The following is a 20,916-nucleotide window of genomic DNA, read 5'->3' on the forward strand; positions in this document are numbered from 1 at the left end:
TATGGAAGTGTTAGCTAACATTACAAGGGCAATCGTACTGCAATATAAATGTATCAAATCAATATATTATGCACCTCAAACTTATGCATTGTTATATGTCAAATATATCTCAATTAAACAAAAAGACTTTAAACTACTGAAGACAATGTCTATGCATTCACTCATTTAGTCATTCATTTACTCCAAAACATATTTGTTGAGTGCAGACACTATGTTTGGAATACAACACAAATAGCAGTTTCTGCCCTGGAGGCGTATACAGTCTAGAACAGTGGTAGTACTTGCTCTGCCACTCACTCCCTGTTGACCATGGACATGTGCCTCCAACCCCTGAACATTGTTTTTCTCATCTTCTACCTCTTAGAATTATTATGCCAAATTAAGGTAACATATCCAAATGACTTAAAGCATCTAGTACATAGTACTATTCAACCAAGGTCAGTTTCCTTGCCCCTCCTAATGCTGCACAGAAAGAATCCACAAAGAAAGAGGTCTGAACCCACAGCTCAAATATTCTACATAACTCTGAATGATTAGGCTACCCAAACTTTGTTAAGATCTTGTGTTCTAAAAGTATGCTTTCCTGGTCCATTTACGTAGAGAAGGGCTGTCTGAGTCTCCTACTTTGAGCTACTTTCCCCCACTGACCCTCACTATCAAATCTGCTCAGAGAGAATTGAGTTCAACAATATTGCTTGAAAGAATGAATGAAGGGATACATTATGGAGATGATGGGCAGCTTCTGGGCACAACTGGCCTTTACTGGCTTTTACTAGCACCTGCTTTTCTCTTCTCCCTCTCCCTCCCTAAGAGAAAGTTAAAGGCTATTATTAATCACTGGTCTACAGCAGAGGCTTCTGTGTCTATTCACCAGCAAGGACATCTTGTAATATTTTCCTTGCATGGATCCTATTTCTCAAAGTATTTAATTTGCCATCTCTATTACGTAATGAATACCTAATCTCTCCTGCACCTTTTATTAAGTGAATCCAAACTATAACTGCCATACAGAGTCTCTACAAGTGTAAGATAACCAGTGAGTTCACAAATACAGACTGAAAGGCAAGTCGTTAGCTTGTATAGCTCTGTCTAGGAAAAAATACATAATTTCTTTTAGGAGTTTTCCTTTGGTCCCTTCAAGGACCACTAGTTGGCAACCAGGGGATGAGAGTGTGTGTTAACATGTGCTAAGTTTTACTTATATGTAGTTCATAACATCGATTTGCAAATCCACTATGACTCAAGGAACATGCATGCTCTGGGCACTGCTACTTTGAGAACTGGCTGATGCTCTGAAAACAAGGTGCCTCATTGACCCCTTTCTACCATTAAGAATCCAAGGCTGCAAGAATGCATTAAGTTGAAAAGCTTTCAGTTTGGACAGCATTTGCAGTTTTAAAAGATAAACCTCTCTGTGGAGTTAACATGATCTGTGAATGTGGGACCTGCTCGGAATCAGATATCCTAATGAACTTTGTCTTGCTCACTTGAAATGGAGAATTAACGGATTCTTCTAAATAATTCAGAAATCTAAAATCAAAGGGATGAGGTGCAAATTTCTATTATACCTCACAAAAAATAGGGAATGGAAGTAAACATTTTATGTTTTCAATAAAACTACATTCCTATATATTTTCCAATGGAGATACTTTCAAATTTATTGGTTATCATAATTATTTTATGCTGTCCAACAAACATAATGGCGCCTGGTATTAATACCTTGTATCTAATATCATTTTATACTCTCCACCTTCTGCAGAAAAATCAAATGAAAATGTCATCCATTGTTAAAAAGTATCCATTGTAGAGCCCTATACTCACATACTTGAGACTACAGAAATAAAGACTGTTCATAAGAAAAATAAAAATGTACTTTTGCCATAAGAATGTAATTTTTTCCAAAAGATTTAAAATGAGAAAAATAAATGTTCTACATTGCCCTCTAGCATATGGTTCCTGTCCATGGGCAATGGGGTGGATAAAAGAGGTGAGATACTCTTTATTTAGTATTTAATATGTGTTGTTACAAGTTCTGGACACACATCCACACATATTCATACATATAACCCACATGGAAATGGTCCTGTTAGTTCTGAAGACAAAATTAAGCCTGTAGGTACCCGAACAAGGCTGACACAAGTACCTGGGAGGATGCGATAAGGAATAAAACAAGAGATGAAGATCCTAGATGAAAGAACATAAGGAAGGAAAAGGGACTAACATTGTTTAAGCTCAATACAAAACAGCAACAGAAACACATTTCCTGGGAAGGTGATGACATCCCACCTTATAAATAAGGAAACACAAGTCCAAGAGTTTAAATTACTTGTCCAAATTTACATAATCAATAAGTTATAGAACCAGAGTTTGACTACTGTTCCTACTATAATACAATGTAATGGTTAAAACATTTAGATTCTGTCGTTTAAGTATGAATACTCGTTCTGCCTTCTTTGAGTACTTTGCCTTCTTGATGGTGGGCAAGCTATTTAAATTCTTTGTCTCAGTTTCCTCATCTGTAAAATGGACACACTAATAGTAACTATCTCCACAAGGTTGTATTAGGATTAAATAAGATCATAAGTATAAGACTCTTAGCACAGCACCTTGCTGGGTGGCCATAAAAATGAGTCACTCAGAGTACTTTCTATAGGAGCATAACTGCCTGACAATCCCAGCTGTCACCTCTCTGGTTCTGCCATCACATTTGTTCCAAGTTCACATTTCTTCCAGGTTCCCAGCCAATGACTAAGATGGAATATACTAATGCAGACCCATTCCTATAGGACCATGAACATTTATAATAAGTGACTTTGGCTCAAAGAGCCTCCATTGGCCTGTCTGAAACTTTCTTAGAAGCTTACCGATGTCAAGGATTCTTCCTACCCAATCCTCATTCCTTCCCCTTCTCCTTTGACACATATCTGATTAGTACAGACAGTCCTGATTCATGATGGTTCAACTTAATGAGTTTCCGACCTCATGATGAGGCAAAAGCAATACACATGCTGAAGAAACCATACTCCAAATTCTGAATTTTGATCTTGTCCTGGACTATCAATATGTGGGATGGTACTCTCAGGATGCTGGGTAGCAGCTCCTAGCCAGCTGCATGATCACTAGAGTAAACAACTGACACTCTACACTGTAATCACCATGTAGATGATTCATGGTAATGATTTCGCCCAACTGTAGGCTAATGTAAGTATTCTGAAAACATTTAAGGTAGGCTAGGCTAAGCTATCATGTTCAGTAGGTTAGGTTTCTTAAATGCATTTTCAACTTAAGATATTTCCAACTTTCAATGGTTTCATTGGGACATAACCCCACTGTAAGCCGAGGGGCATCTGTCTTGAGGTCTGAAGCCTCTCCTGGCCTACTTTTGCTCCCTCCCTATAGTTCATAGGTTTTACCCCAATAGATCCCCATACACCTAATCACATCAGTGCATATTCTTCTTGGAGGACCCAAACTAACATACCAGCATACAAAAAGTCCACAATGAATGTGAGCTATTATCATGATTATCACTAATATAATTTTTTTGGTCACTGTTTGGTTCTGAAGCCCAAAAGAATTTAATCCTACTTTCCCAAACTGCTTTCCTTGAATCTTTTTTAAAGTAGCAGAGTTCAAAGACCACACCATGTTTTCATAACAGATTCAGACAAGTTTTGTAATACCTAGCAAAATAGTCCTCAATTACAAATGAAAACATGTATATTCAGTTTCCCATACAGCACATAACTATGGCACCTTCTATATTCAAGTCTATCTGAAATGTTTTTTCTCTACTTCAACTTTGAATGTGGAATTTCCCAGGCCTTTATTATTTGATTGATTTTCTACTTTCATCATCTTTCATGAGGCAAGCAGTCTGCCAATAACTGGATCTTGTGACAAGGTATGGTTCCTTTGCATTTGCTTTGAAGAAGTGACTCACCTACTGTCCCAATGGCTTACTCAATTAATGTCTCACTAATTAAATTTATACACTTACTTGCATAGGTTGAGTGGCTCTCAACAACCGTATTGTACCTATTGACTGTACCTTACAAGCGGCTCATTGTTCTAAGGTAGCTACTGGGCTAGGTACCAGCAGATGCAGCAGGAATGAAATTTAAGCAGTCCACTCATTTGAACTTTGTGGTACTCTTCCTAGGTTTCATTTTCAGTGGGTTAAATTCCAGTGGTTTGACCCTTTGTGATCAGTGGAATCATCACAGACTAATCAAAACGTTTCATATGCTGTTACTCTTGCCCACATAACCTCCATGGGAGTGTGTGGAGAATCAGGACGGACCACCAGATAAAATACAGGAATTGGTTTAGATAAACAAGAAGTACTTTCTTTGTTTAACTAGCTCCCATGTGACACTATAAAAATGATTCATTGTTTATTTGAAATAAGTTTAACTTGGTGCCTTATATTTTTTATTTGCTAAGTCTGGCAACATGAGGGAGAAAAATCAAGCTTCACAGTAAATGTAAAGGGGGCTTCCAATCAAAACGGTGGCGTGAGATAAGGGTTCAGCTGAAACCCGACAGATTTAGACTTACATTAAATGAAAACGAATTGCTTGTAAGAGTAGATATGAAGTCAAATATCTAATGCAAGTGACTCTGCTTTTAGTATACATGCGTAAGGGGAAACATTTGGGGATACTAAAAGAGTTGCCATGGCAGACGAGCCTCATTTCTTGACAGTGTTATGAATTAGGCCTTTTCACTTTGCTCACCACTGAACATTGAGAATCTAACACATCGTAGGGGCCCAGGACATATCTACTCCATCAAGAAATGAATGGGTTTGGTATGAGCATTCATTTTTCCGTAGAGCATATCATGGTTTATCAAGGATTTGCCAAGTCCTTTCTTGGCCTACAAGGTCCAGCAGATTTTGGTTTCCTGCTCCCCCATCTTCAACTGACCTCTCCTTCATTTATGCCCCTTAACCCACACTGACCCCCTTACTGTTCCTTTAACATGTCTCAAGGCCTCTCCATTTACTGTTCCCTACTCCTAGCATAAAAGTCCCTAATAGCTGCAGTTCTCTTCTTCATCTTCTCAGGTCTTAGCTCAAATGTCAACATACTAGAAAGGCCTTCCCTGACCACTCTATGTAAAATAGCATCCATATCCTCCTGTTTATCCCCTTATCTTGATTTATTTAATACCATTTGGCTTCTGACACATGTATGAGTTCATTATCTGCTCCCACCAGAAGGTCAGTGCCATAAGAAGAGAGATTTTGTCTGTTTTGTTCAGTGCAGTGACTGGTTCTTAAAATACACTAAATATTTGTTGAATGAGTGAATAAATGAATGAATAAATGAAGCAAGCTTTTTTCCCCTATGAGGTCCTCAAGAAGAGGATGACTGATCCATCTTTGTATTCCTTCAATGCATCTAGTACATAGTCCAAATGTACCCAGCAGGTTCTTAGTAACTAACTGTTGAATTACTTGTGAAAAAACTGAGGTATAAATCTTTAAGTGACTTGGACAACTGATTTTCCCTTAACAAATGCTCAGTGTCAGGCTTGTAATGGCAACTGCCCTTTGCTAATGTAACCTGCTCAGAAGCTGTGATTTGCCTTCTCCTCGTTCATCTCTCGAGTGTTTACAAATGCTGCTTGTTGAGAAGCTCTCTGGTTGCAAAATATATACAGAGATCTAACAAAACACTAACTTTCCTCCATGGAGAGACGGTTGGAAACCTATTTCTATTTTGCTGGGCCTCTCCACAACATCCTTTACACTTCTCTCTTTGGATATTCACCATATAATGCCTGCAGATAAGGTATATGAGACTCATTGTTCCCTTTGGGTTAAAATCAACCAGTAAAGAAATGAACAACTGATATGGGGTAGAGTAATCTGCATTAAATGCTACCCCCCCACCTCTATTTTGAGATATCCCAATGGATTTTTTGAAAAACAAGCTAATGCCAAGGGAACAGAGTTGTCTGAAGCTGAGTAAAACCCAAAGAAGAGAAAAAAGAAGAAGAAAAAATGAGGAAGCTGTAGGAAGAAAAGATGCCAAAAAACCTTGTGGCCACATGAATTTTGTCTAGCGGACAACTAATCAATCTGGATTAGTGACTCCAAATCCCCAAATAAATTATTTATATTACATCCAGTTTTCTAATATTATCTGCAAATGGATAATTCCTTCCAAAAAATAATACAGACTTTAAAATGACAAATTCACACTCAAGTGTCAAATCAGACCCTATTATTTGTGGCAAGGAAAGCTTATACACTATTCCTAGCCTGCCTAATAGCTCACCATATTAATTAATTAATTAATTAATTTATTTTTTAATTTAAATTCTTTATTGTTTAAAGTATTACATAAGTCTCCTTTTTCTCCCATTGACCTCTCCCCGACCGCCCCCACCCCCCAGCACATGCCCTCACCTGCCCTCTCTCCCCCCATCTGTGTCCATTGGTTATGCTCATATGTATGCATACAAGTCCTTTGCTTGATCTCTTACCCCCTCACTCCCCGCCTTCCCTCATAGGTTGGACAGTCTGTTCGATGCTTCTATGACTCTGGTTCTATTTTTGTTCATCAGTTTATGTTGTGCATTATATTCCACAAATGAGTGAGATCACGTCATATTTATTTTTCTCTAACTGGCTTATTTCGCTTAGCATAATGCTCTCCAGTTCCATCCATGATATTGCAAATCAAAACAACAATGCAAATCAAAACAACAATGAGGTACCATCTCACACCTGTCAGAATGGCTATCATCAACAAACGACAAGTGTTGGAGATGCAGAGAAAAAGGAACCCTCTTGCACTGCTGGTGGGAATGCAGACTGGTGCAGCTACTGTGGAAAACAGTATGGCGTTTCCTCAAAAAATTAAAAATGGAACTGCCATTTGACCCAGTAATCCCCCTTCTAGGAATATATCCCAAGAAAACAGAAACACCAATCAGAAAGGATATATGTACCCCTATGTTCATAGCAGCACAACTTACAATAGCTAAGATTTGGAAACAGACTAAGTGCCCATCAGCAGATGAGTGGATTAGAAAACTGTGGTACATCTACACAATGGAATACTATGCTGTGGTAAAAAAAGAAAAAAAAAAGGAATTCTTACCATGCTAATTTTTAATTGAAGGAGAGAGCGGTGAAAGTGACCATTGGAATACATGGGAGTCCTTCTAAGGATGTCTCTGTCAAATGGTCCCATCAGAGTTGATGCAAGCTTAGATCACAGGACAAGCAGAGTCATAGCAGGTGGAGCTGCAGCCCCACACTAAGTGCGCCTTCTACCGTACTGTGATTTGTGACGGCTCCTCATCTGATCTCTTTTCTGAGCCCAATTCAAATACTACATGAATTGTATTGTTTTGTACTTTTAGAATAGAGATCTATGGATAAATCTGCACAATCCCAAATAAATTATAAGTAAACACGTAAAAATGCTTTTCTATTTGCAATGTTACATCCAATGAACACTCAAATGGCTATCACTCCTGGGACAAGAGTCACGGGTACAAATAAATTTTAGGACCAGAAAGAAACTCCTTTTTTCTTCTTTCCTCTATAACTATTTGTGTGTGAGGGGTTAGAGGTGTGGGTGTGGATCTGTGTTTTTTTTGGGGGGTGGGGGCGGGAGGAGGGCGGGATGAAAGGGAGGATGTCTGAAATAGACCACCCAGCCAGTCCATTTCAGAATTTGGAAATCAGGGGAACAAAATCTAAAGCATTCCCAACTTTGGCTACTAGCCAACCACTTAAAGTCTATTCAGCTAGTTATCCTCTGTAAGTAGATAATAAAATATCCATAATGTGTGAGGTAAAGCTACTTCTTTAAAATGACTATGAACTGCCTCCCTATTTTTCAGTTGAAAAGGCTCCTTACCTACACTGGGTCCTGTGCAAGCTCGGCACACTCTGCGCTGCGGGATGCAAGTGGGGGAAGCCCCCAGCCTCACCTGGTACCTCATCTTTCACAAGCAAGATCTAAGAATTTCCTTTGTCTGGAGGCATTCCTAAAGAGCCTCTCCAAACAACGGATCACATCTGCTAACAATATTTAAGAAAGCACAATTCACCTGGTCTCAGACTGACATTTTAGATAAAACCAAACTCTAGTTCCCTCGTTTCTTAAGGCTACTAGACCGCTGTACCGATTTTTTGGTAATTTCCGAATCTGCCGCTATACTGCTTTACCTAATTTTCTGTACTTTGCCTAGTACCTATTTTCTACAATGTCTCCAAGTTCCATCTTATTCTAACCACTTGTTTGCATGTAACTAACATTTTTCGGTATCATGTTGATTTTTTCTCTTTAATGCTCAGGAGCCCAGGTATAGGGGACAGTTAGGTTCAGGGCCTCAGGTGGTAGGGTTAAGGAAGAGAGCCTAGCTTCATCACATTGCTAAAAATTCATCAGTCAGAATACAGATCTGGAAACCAGAAAGCATTCAGATTTTAATGTCTCCTTGAGTTGGGACCTTCATATTTTACAATATTGATCCTTACTGTTATAGCTGCTATTTTGGTGGTCACGCTTCTATGTCTGTCCCTGCAGGGATTTTTGAAAGAACACTGCAGAGAATAACTGTTGCTAGGTAATTGTAAAAGAAAGTCATGCAAATCATGAAATATTGATAAATTGTATTTACAAGTCAATGGTGCTAGAATGCTCCTGCTTTCTCAATAAGATGCAACTGTAAGGCTGCGTTGCCTGCAAAATTCCTAAAAATGATCAACTAAAAGGACACATTAATCAAAACAGTTCCTATAACAAACAGTCCACTCAATAGTAAGAGATAATTCTTAGAGTTTGGAATTATGAATTTTACTTTGCCTTTTCACTATCCTATCTAATAAAAGAGTAATATGCAAATTAACCATCACTCCGCTACACACAAAAGCCAAACCCACCAGCCAATCAGGAGCAAGTATACAAATTAACCCAACCAAGATGGCTGCGGCCACAGAACGAGCAGGAGGCTTGGGTTTCCCCGGCAATGGAGGAAGCCAAGCTTTCCGCACACCCTGGCGGGCCCAGGCCTCCACTCAAAGCTACCAAGTTTCCATTATAGAAGATAAATAAATCCCAAAAAAATGGTGGCAGCCATGGAGCTGGAGAGAGCAGGAAGCTTGGGTTGCCCCCGGTGATGGAGGAAGCCAAGCTCCCACAGCTCTGGTCTGCCTTGGCCTCCGCTACAAAGTTTCAATTATAGAAGATAAATAAATCGCAACAAAAATGGCTGTGGCCATGGAGCAAGCAGGAGGCTTGGCTCCGCTCAAGGCTACAAAGTTTCAATTATAGAAGATAAATAAATCCCAGATACCAGGGCGTCTGCTTGGGTCTCCAGGAGGCAAGGCCGGCCTGCAAACCACCATAGGCCCCTTGCCCAGGCCACCCCACACCCCAAGGGAACCCCCACCCTGATCTGGGACACCCTTCAGGGAAAACCAGCTGGCCCCCACCCCCACCCATGCACCAGGCCCCTATTCTATCTAATAAAAGAGTAATATGCAAATTGACCATCACTCCAACACATAAGATGGCTGCCCCCATGTGGACACAAGATGGCCTCCACAAGATGGCCAGCAGGGGAGGGCAGTTGGGAGGGACCAGGCCGGCAGAGGAGGGAAGTTGGGGGCAACCGGGCCTGCAGGGAAGTGCAGTTGTTGGGGACCCAGGCCTGCAGGGGAGAGCAGTTGGGGGGGACCAGGCCTGCAGGGGAGGGCAGCTAGGGGTGACCAGGCCTGCAGGGGAGGGCAGTTAGGGGTGACTAGGCCTGCAGGAGAGGGCAATTAGGGGCAATCAGGCTGGCAGGGGAGTAGTTAGGCATCAATCAGGCTGGCAGGAGAGTGGTTAGGGGGTGATCAGGCTGGCAGGCAGAAGTGGTTAGGGGCAATCAGGAAGGCAGGCAGGCGAGCAGCTGGGAGCCAGCAGTCCTGGATTGTGAGAGGGATGTCCGACTGCCCGTTTAGGCCTGATCCTACTGGGATTGGACCTAAACGGGCAGTCGGACATCCCTTGAGGGGTCCCAGATTGGAGAGGGTGCAGGCTGGGCTGAGGAACACCCCCCCCCCCGCCGTGCACAAATTTCGTGCACTGGGCCTCTAGTATATTAATATTGCAATATAATATTACAATACACTATATATTTGAGGAGGTAGTGAAAAAAAGTTAAAGTGAAAGAAGGCCTGCAATTTTTAAAGAGAATATTTTCAGATAAAAGAATGTTTATCCAAAAGAGAAACAGAAATTTATAGTTCTTTTATCTCACTCCCAAATTACAAAGTGAATCCTACATATAAATTTTAAATCAGGAAGTCAGTAGCCTGGAAGTTATTTCATAAATATTTAAATACTCAAAATACTCACAGAAATGAGTCAAATGATAACTAAGGAGATACTAACAACTGTGTTTAAAGAAAAGTACAGTCCTCGTTCAACTAGCAACATTTAGCTATGATACCTATTTTAATAATGTAAGATAGGAATGACACAAGTGAAGATGGTGAACATAAAATCTAGATTCAACTAATACTCCAGGGTCATTTTCAAATTGGCAGGTAGAGCTGGAAATTTTCAAAATCTGGGGCAAGCATCATGATTAATGGCCTTCCACTGATTGCAAAGGGTTTATGCCACTAACATATGTGCAACTACCGATTAAATGATGAAACCTAAAAAAATAAACTAAATACCAAATCTGATTTCCTGTTATAAATATCATATTTTAAAAACCACTTAGATTGGGTTATTAGTAGTAGGCTGTCCAGGTGATGAGAGTTAGTAAATAGAAAAAAGAGAAAGAAAAAAACAACATGTGAACCTAGCTTTTCTTTCTCTGGCAAGGTTTTTTCTTTTTTTTTTTTCTTTATTTGTTTATTTTTGGTTAAGGCTGCTTTCACAGTGAGTCCCAGTGGAAAACATGCTTTTGGAGTGTCAATGTTGGAATATGCTATTCCCTCGGACATTGACTCAGTGTAGCCCCTGCAGAAGCGTGCCTTGAATTAAGTAGGGGCTATCGCATGAGCTGTTCCTTCATTAATGACTGACCTGATGCACCACAGATTGCAAGCTTTGAAGGACTGTTCACAGGCCCTGTAAATATCCAGCACAGACTTCAAATGTTCTGTCCCATAAATACTTTTAACAGTAACCAAAGCACATCATGGGAATTCTCCAAGGTGGTTTGAGTAGGTGTTGCAAATCGAAGTCTAACAAGACTTAAAACCTTCAGGAGTTCTTGAAAAGCCAGAAAGGGGGTTTCAGCAATAAGCAAAAGGATTAAATAAATGATAGCATTCAGAGCTGAGAACTTTGTCAGGATTACATTCCCTATGGTAATGTAGCATAAGCTAACACGATGGTATTTCATATACAAGCAACCTCTGAATAACTTGGAGGTTAGGGATGCCAACTCCATGTGCAGTCAAAATTCCTCATATAACTTTTAATTCCCCCAAAACTTAGATGCCCCTCAGTATCAGAGGGGGATTGGTTTCAGGATCCCTGTGGATACCAAAATCCACAGATGCTCATGTCCCCAATATAAAATGGCATAGAGCCGTGGTCAGCAAACTGCGGCTCGCGAGCCACATGCGGCTCTTTGGCCCCTTAAGTGTGGCTCTTCCACAAAATACCACGGCCTGGGTGAGTCTATTTTGAAGAAGTGGCGTTAGAAGAAGTTTAAGTTTTAAAAATTTAGCTCTCAAAAGAAATTTCAACTGTTGTACTGTTGATATTTGGCTTTGTTGACTAATGAGTTTGCCGACCCCTGGCATAGAGCATTGCCTACAGGCGGCCCTCCACACCTGCACACTCTCAACCACTGATCAAAAACAATACAGGTACTTATTGGTGGGAAAATCCACACATAAGTGGGCTCACGCAGTTTCAACCTATATTGCTCAAGGTCAACCGCATTTGATCACACCTGCTCATTGGGGTGGGGCGGAAGCTGAAGCACAACTTGATATACTAAGCCCTTTATTACCTATTTCCTAACCTTGGCTCCCTAGCACCATTAAATCATTTCTGTCTATGTATATCCATGTGTCTGCATACAGCTTTCCCCCACACCCAAATTAGATTTTCATCTTCTCCAGGGTTTTATTGGTATTTTTTTCCTTTAAAACCTCTTATAAATCAAAGTGAGCACAGACTCAAAAAATATTTGGGAATAATGACAACATATTCCTCTATTAATTAACTTCATTCATTAAGTAAATAAGTATCAGGTACCTACTAAGTTCAAGGCACAGAGCTATGTGTTATGCAAGATGTTTTGAAAAGGAATTTATCATGAATCCTACCCTTAATCAGCTTGTAGTTTTTAATGAGCCACATTCTATTTGCTTTAAGCTGAGCAAAGCCTCGGCTAAAACTGAAGACATCTAGGAGGAATCCCTTTTTTTCAGAACCACCTTTTCTTGAGTGCTAATTCTGAAGTTTCTATCAACTCTGGATTGCCTTGGTAGTTCTCAGCTCCTGGGAGGTGAAGACAGAACAGAATGTGAGGACTAGAACTGAACAGTGAAATAGATATGGCACTGTGAGGATTATGGACAGACTTAAGGAGATTTATGGCTGACATTTCAGAACAGAGTAGGTATCTACTAGTACAGAAGTTGTCTCTAAGTCTTGGTTTATTTCTCACACTATCCTCCTTTCAATCTCAGGCTCCCAGCTTTTGACCTCTCGAGTATGTATATTCATTACACATACCACAAGCTTTAAGTGGATAGTAGCAATGGTTACTTTTGAGTCTTTACTATGAACCAGGCATTATGCTGTTTCATATGCATATTCTCATTTTAATACTCATGAAGTAGGATCTTTTAGTATTCCTGTTTTACTGATATGATAAGAAAACTAAGATTGGGGTCATAGCTTATTCAAAGTCATCCAGGCATTACTTCCTTTGAACTCAGGTCTGTTTGACTCTGCAGGTAGAGTTTCAATTATTAGACCAATTTGGAATTTCGGAGATTCCGATATTTTATCTTTGGGCTTCAGATAATTCCTTAAAATTCCCATCTAATACTCTAATTGGACAAAGATTTGTTTTCTTTTACAGTTGAGTCTTAAGGGAGTACAAAAAAAGAAAGCAAAAATTCCAGAGAAAGAAAAAACCAGACTAGTTGGACAGGGAAGAAACAGCTGCATCCACTTTAGGTAAAGTTACATAGCCTAGTTTATGGTTTTGGATGAAACAGCATGTTACCATTTGTCTATTCATTCTCCGTGGTTTACTAGGAAAATACCATTCGTTTCCCATTACCTTTCTCCTCAAGAGCTAGGATAAAAGAAGATTATTTCCCCTTGCTTCTATACATAAAGAAGGAGTAATGAGTTCCCACTTTATTTGAAGACCAGAATCTGTCACTTCTTCATCCACCAGGATTCCAAAAATTCTTAGAGTTTTGTTGACACATTTATGACAGTTCCCTCTTTAAAAACAAAAATGAAACAAACAAACAAACAAAAACCTTTCATGAGCTCATATTCTATAACCTGAGGTTATGGAAAATGAAAGAACACTCGATCAAAGCAGTCCCAGGAAGTTATCTAATGCATATAAATACCTAGTCCTGAAATCTTCAATTATTTTCCTTTGGGGATTATGTCTTTAGGGAAGAGATAAAATCATTTTCCTCCAATAACTTCATCTGAGATTGACAAAAGACAGATAAAGGAAACTGAATAGGCTGATGTTTCCCTGGTCTCAGCTTCAGTTAGAGTTGTCTCAAAGGAACTTCTATTTCTTTTTCTTGAAATAAATAGAAATTGGAAACATGGGAATTTATAACTTTCTCTCCAAGATATTAATACTTTCTTTCTTTGAACTCATACAGTCCCCCAAAATGGTACTGTGAATCCTTGAGGTAGCACTAAGTAATTTGGGGTTAAAAGTGAACTTGGCTAGTATCGCTGTGCCTTTGGCCGAAAAATCCAGGCTCAGTCCTGGTTGCTTTTTGGAATGGGAAGCGCACAATATCGGTATTGCAGGCAGATCCAGAAAAGCGTGCCAGGCCTCTCATGCTCTCAATTTATATTTGCATGTGAACAGCTTGTCGGCCATTTTATGAAGACAGATGAATCACAGGCCTGCAGGAGGGGCTGTCCGACCTAAGTACGTGAACCACATACCCCTATTGCCCATAACATTTTAAAAATGAAAAAAAAAATTATTTCTGAACACAACTTCAGGCAGATTATAGATAAACATAATATATGAAAAAAATTTTAAGACATCACGGATAAGTCAAGTAGGATATAAAGAATGAAACTAATCTATAAATCACTCTTATAAATATTAACAAAAAATAAGATGCAGTTGTTTTTGCCTCTATAAATAAGCCTTCAGCAGTCTCTCTCTCTTTCCCTCTCTCTCTCTCTAATGCCTGCTTTGAAAAGACAACTTTGACAGAAAATGCCACCAACATACCAGGGAGAGAAGAGGAATCACCAGACAGTCCATATTTAATATTAGAGCCCAGCAATGTTACAAAGAATTTCCCAGGCTTGGGAAATTAAACAAACCCTGAAAAATTAGCAATAAGATATCTAATGTGGTAAGCTCAATCCTCCATCCTACAATAATTCAGTTTACCTATCTATTCCAACAGATCAGATGGAAATCCAAATTGGAAACACGTATAGAACAACAAAAGGAAGAGAGACTCAAGAAATGAGCTCATTCTGCAAAGATGAAAAAAAATTGTTGGATTATACTGACTAGAAAGTAATATGAGTTATACTAAACAACAGCCAACAATTTTTAAAGCATAAACTATATGAATATGTACATATGATCTTACTTAATTCTTCAACAGGTAGGTAATATTATTACCATACTATTTTAAAGAAGAATAAGAAATCTGTACCCTGAGAGTTAAATAACCTATTCAGTATTACAAAGGTAAGGGACAGAAGAGGCAGAACTTTAATGTAGGTCTGACACCTCAACCTGGGTTTTTAACCACAACACTATATTCCCCTCACAGGCCCCTTAAGGTCAAGTACTCCCATTAGAGCCTTCAGTTCAATGACCAAGGCGAGCATTTTGGAACTCTATGAGATGATATCTGTGAAAGTACATAGTATAATGTTTATCATATAAGTACTTCTGGTTCACTTACTGGTTTTTATTGAAACTGATGATTTTATTCAATTGAAAATTCGAACCTTTTATAATGTTTTCTGTACTTGGAGTGCATACCTCAAACTCTGTATTTTAATGGACACTATTGTATTTGTATACAAAGGATTTATCAAATTTCTGTACCAGAGAGTTTATATAGTTATGCAATTGAGGAATTTAATACTGTCATGTACCCTTATTGTTTTATTTTAGACAATTTAAAGCAAAAACCCTACAAAGACAGAGATCATTTTCTTAAAGCCATGAGCAAAGTGTTGAACTCTTAAAAGGCCTCAAAAATACTTGTCAATGATCTTAAATTACTACTGAAGAAGATCCCAGGTCATATGCCACTTTTAAAGGAAGGAAAATGAAATGAAACAGTCATGATTCCTCACTTATGCTGTAAAAGATTCTAATTTGGTAAGTCAACTCCACCTCTCTAGTCATCAACTTCCTTGGGAACTAAGGTTCCATGTGTACCCAATAGTGTGTGGGGATGGAGGTGGGGGGGGGGGGCTGTGAGAGTGGTCCAGAGTACTCCTTGAGTCCTCCCATTGTTCCTACTGTGGGCCACCCATAGGACAGACTCCAAAATCCTTGTACTTGATTAGCTGCTGGCTACTGTAGACTCTCAAAGCTAAACTTACCATTTTCTGGCTGGTCCTTAATGTCAGCATCACTTGGCTGGCTGGGACTTTCAGATTGACTTGAATCTGAAAAACATAAAAATACAGCCAACAATTATAGGGTCTGTGAGGGAAAGTGGATCAGAGGTGCCAGACTTTCTCAAAAGGTTCAGCATATAAACCAGGAGTAAGAATGTTACAGAAATAACATGATGAACAAAAAATAAAAATTAAAAATAAGAAAAGAAAGGGAAGTGGGGAGCAGCAACAGCAGCCTGTACCCTTAGAGAGGACCTCAGTTTTGTTTACACCTCCAGTGTGTTTGGCTTGTGCCAGATCATAACTTGAAACTCTTCAGAAAGACCATTCTCTTACAGACAGACCATTTTCAAACTGCTCTTCTCCATTATTTATACACTAGAGTCTGATAAAGACTTCATCCTTCATTACACACATCTGAAGCTTGATTCAGAACATAATAAAGTGTCAAAACATGTTTTGAAGCTGGTATATAAAAGCAGCCCAAAAAACAGTAACAAGTTCTGTTGATATTTAGCTCTGTATTACAGCAACAGACTATGCAGACTAACACCATTAAATACCAGCGTCCTAATATTCTAGCACATTTCCTTGAACTAACAGGATAAATCAGCGGCGTCTTTCTGAAAGGTACATTTCCCACACTTTAGGAGTATTATTTTTCTCTTGTACTGATGCATTTGGGCAATCCTAACAGGGCTTGTTAGCAAAGGCAGGTTCTTGCACACCTTTATCAAATACCATTAAAAAAAAAGAAACACACACACAATCATTTCAACCTAAAAAAAATTAATTCAAGTAATTTAACTTATAAATGGGATCATGTAAAATAAGATGATTTTAAAATGAGATTAAAATTAAGTTAGATCAAAAGAATTTCACAGAATTGAAAGAACTAGCTAGGTGGAAAAAAATTAGGCAAAAATGTCAAGGGGAAAATTTTTTTTTTGTAAAACATTTTCTGAGACTTAAAATGGTATAAAACATTATCTAAAAATAAAAGTATTTTACTAGAAAAACATATATTGTCTGTGAAAAGCCTGAATCCAAACTTTACCTTGACTTTATAGGATTAGACTTAACTGTCTGAAATTTGACCACATTTCAACAAGAAGTTCAATGCAAGATCAAAAGATCATGACCCATAACTGAATAAATTGGAAATATTGCCTCTATTTCAACAGAGTTAGGGCAGTACCATTCTCTTTCTTGGAGATAGTGTAAAAAGAAGTATTAGGACAAGTGACCCTGGGTTAAGAACTGCTAATTTATAACTTAGAAAGTCTTCCTGCTTTTAAGCAAATGAAGATTTTAATTATAGGGACGTACTATAAAGAAAAGGTCTATTTAAAATTTTTCAGATGATCTTAACCTGGTGACCATAGCAAAAATTCTATGTTGATTCAATGGTTCAATTAACAAAAGTTGTGGAATGTGAATTTTTAGTTAAGTCTGGCAAAGTGATAGCTTTTATCATCTTATAACAATCGCCTTAGTGAAGTAAAAAACAAAAAAAGTACTATAGGTCAGGAAACTTTAGAGAGATCCTTTAGAATGAACCATGAAATGAAATACAAAGCCTGCACTAAAAATTGAAAGTGCAAATTAATGTAGAACCATAATTAAATTTTAATTTTATAAATGAATATTATTTTTATAGCAAACCATTTAAAAATATGGTGTGGCTGCCTTCATTCTTTTCTAAGAAAAGATCCTGTAATTTTGCCATTAAAAATTATAAATGAGATATTCTGAGAAGACAGTCAACATGTTTTAGAAGGAAGAAATACCTTTATTATTTTTGTCCTGAAAAATTTTAAGCCATTAATATCCAAAATAAAAATTAAAGAAAATATATAATTTTGTTTTAGGAAAAGTTAAAATCCTTCCTAATCATATCCCAAAATAGAAACATAAAATCTTGCCAAATAGAACATTTCCTTTGGAGTAATACTAGCAAACCTAACTTTCTATATGATAGCTCAGAGAGTGTCCTTCTAGGTGTAATATCTTCACAATTAATCAGTTCTTCGTGAACAAATGAAAAAAAAACATTGTCTATCTCAATTAATTTCAACATACAATAGCAATTAATTTCCTGATATTTATCCATTAATATTAAGGCAAAAAGGGTAATGAGAGACCCAATTTTTAAAAAATAATCCCAAGTGGACTTTTCTTTTTTTACTTTGCCTTTACATTTGATTTGCCACTGTTTCTTTAGAGAAATACAACACGATTACAGAAAACATGAACAGCAACAAAAGGTAAGTTCAAAGAAAGTTTAAAATTCCAAGCGACGGAAAAAGAAGCAAACAAATAGCAAAGGACTGAGCGGCAGGAGACTGCTGAGAGTTGTTCTGAAAGGGGCAGCAGTGCTCCTGTGAAAGCTCAGCTACAAACACTGGAGAAGGCACTTTGCCAAACTGGAACGGAATTTAATTTCTCCAGTTTTATTCAAAAGCTGGAAATGCTGTTATCCATAGAGGACTGCATAGTAAAATACGCCATCCTGGAAAAGGGAGAGGCAAAGTCAAAGATCTATAAGAAAATGTAAATGATTTTAAAACTTCAATAATTATTTCGTACCATGGACCGTTTACAACCATTCCTCTCTGAACCGAGGAACAAAATTACTGAATCCCGGTGCTATTCTGGCGCTATTCTATGCTGAGCACACATGGACACTTTCTCTGCTGTTGCAAAAGGTCACCAATGCTGTTATGGAGCCAACCAGATGACCAGAATTACAAATTAATTCCGACCCATACATAATTGATACAAATGAAAGATCTCTTTCTTGAGCATTTGCATTAAAACACTATCATGAAGGTTAACAATTAATTTACTCTTCTCTTTTTTACACTTGGTAGCGGCCTATCATCAGCCAAGGTAATGTTATGTCTCACTTTTTGGACAATTATCCTGTGATTAGTTGATTCCTTCCACCTGAAATAATTAGAGGCCCACCCCAAAACAAACCTGACTGCATAGAATTGGATTCCATATCTTAGATGTTACATCTGGCAATGACTTTCTCTTGTCACTTGGTTGAAAACTAGATGATTTGTATATAACAATGAGGAGAATATTATTTAAAGTATGTTTAAATGATGGAGTTGGAAATGCTATTGTGAGGAAGTACATTAGGGTTATCAATTTTTTTCCCATCTAGGGATTTGCTTTTTGTTAAAGAAACCTTAGACTTCAACGTAACCTTGAAAAGCAATATTTCTTTTGGTTTTTAAAAAATTTATGAGCAGAAATTTAAACCTAAAATAGACTGGGTTTGCATATAGGAGGCTGTGTTGGGACCTCTTAATTGAACTGGTGGCCATCTATCTATGCATTTTATGGCGCCTACAGCTATATTGCTGAAGTACTCAGACAAAGATATTTCACTATCAACATAATCACTGGGGAAAGGAATAAAATAAATCCTAATGCCTACATATTAGCCTCTGCTTCCATAAGCTTGTGCGATGCAAGAACAGAAACCTGGCACTGCATTTGCTCCTTAAGCACATATGCAGTTCCCCCAACTCCAATTCTACTCCCCTCAGCATGAAATCTCAGAAAATACCCCTTTTGGGAAAGTGAAGAATGACAAAAACATGTCAAGATGCTAAAACGGATCAGACAAAAAATTTGGCTCTATTTCCATGTGTTTTATGTTCTTTAGGAATGAAGCAAAGAGGGAACGTTGCTAAATCTTGACCTAGAATTAAACTTCCTCCTCTCCAGTCCTTAAATGTGTATGTATCTCTTATGGTGTGACATATGTTAAGTTGTATTTAGGTACTAAGGTGATTTTAAATGATCTCCTATGAGGATTTGAGCTCTGTAAGAAAACGCTTGTGTTATCCTTAGTACCTTCTAAGGGTACCTGGCCCAGCCAAGGATTCAATGACTGCTGAACTAAGGAGATGAATTTTCACTTGTTCAGCTTTCTAGCACTGAACCATGGCCAGTGACTGAAAAATAAACTAAGTTCACAACCTAAAAGAGGACTGGGACTTCTAAAATGATAAAGGAGGGGAAAAAATGCCTTTATTTCTACTAGATGTCCCCCCTTTCATCGGGTCTGGCAGGGGTGAGAGAGGTATATCCCTCTGGTTCGGGTGGGGTGTGGGGGACCTTGCACAGCGTTTAGATGATCACCTCCTATGATCCCCTGGTTGACACACCGTAAGAGGCTCCTCAGAACAGCAGGAGCTCAGGATGGTGTGTGATACATTAGGAGGTCTCTGGAACTATGTATAGGCTTAAATGATGGATGACAGAGGAATATTTCGTGCATTTAAAATATGCAAAGAGAAACCTGCCATATTCTGACACCCAAAGAGCACCTCAGAATGCTACTGACTGTTGTGTGAATAGCTGATAAAGCAAGAACAGGCATGCTGTGGTGAAGAAGCCTTCCTACCCTAAAACAAACCAGGGTAATTCCTGTTCAGTCAACATGCTATCAGCACAAGTCTATAGACCATCAAAGTACAAATTCTGGTTCCACTAAAAAAATGACTTAGCCTAAGTTTCAACCTCCCAGAAGTATAATGATTTGGCTAAAGATGAAATTTGAAAATCCTTCGTTAGAATTTTGTGTCCAGTTTTAAATCTCCCAAATTAAAAGGCAGTATAAAGAAACCAGGAGGTACCAAGAAACAAAAATGAGTTAGTCAAGTGGAAGAAATAACGTGAAAATGCCACGGAAAAGAGCTGTAGTTGTTTATAGTGTGAGAAAGAAAAGGCAAAGACAGGAATGAATACTTTCCTGCAAATAAATTAAGATTTAAGAGCATTCCTGGGGTAAAAGAAAATAAGAAGGGTGATTATACTCTGAATATAACAAACAGTTACTCTAAAATTGTAGCCTTTAAAGATGTTCAGCATTTAGGTAAGATTTGATTCTTGGATTTGGGGAGATGATCCTTTTGCAGAAGAGTCAGGTCAGAGAATACTCATACTCATTTTTCCACATCCACAATGTTATGATGGAAAATAATTATATTTCTGATTGGTAGTGTAAGGTTTAGAATTACTCTATTTTGATCATCCAGTATCATAGCCTGTTTATTACAGTAAGGAAATCTAGATAATCAAA

At 38.3% G+C, this 20,916-nt stretch overlaps 1 protein-coding gene across 5 annotated transcripts in view; it reads right to left on the reverse strand.

Moving 5' to 3' along the window:
* Nucleotides 1–20,916, reverse strand: part of NFIA (nuclear factor I A) — a 366,953-nt gene that overhangs the window by 160,912 nt on the left and 185,125 nt on the right. For all 5 annotated transcript variants that reach the window (XM_079776638.1, XM_079776639.1, XM_079776636.1 and 2 more), the window contains exon 3: nucleotides 15,795–15,860. In XM_079776638.1, coding sequence (XP_079632764.1) covers nucleotides 15,795–15,860 — 66 coding nt within the window. The remainder of the gene's footprint in view (nucleotides 1–15,794; nucleotides 15,861–20,916) is intronic.

This window comes from Cnephaeus nilssonii, assembly GCF_951640355.1.
Source record: "Cnephaeus nilssonii genome assembly, chromosome: 7".
NCBI classification, from domain to species: Eukaryota; Metazoa; Chordata; class Mammalia; order Chiroptera; family Vespertilionidae; genus Cnephaeus; species Cnephaeus nilssonii.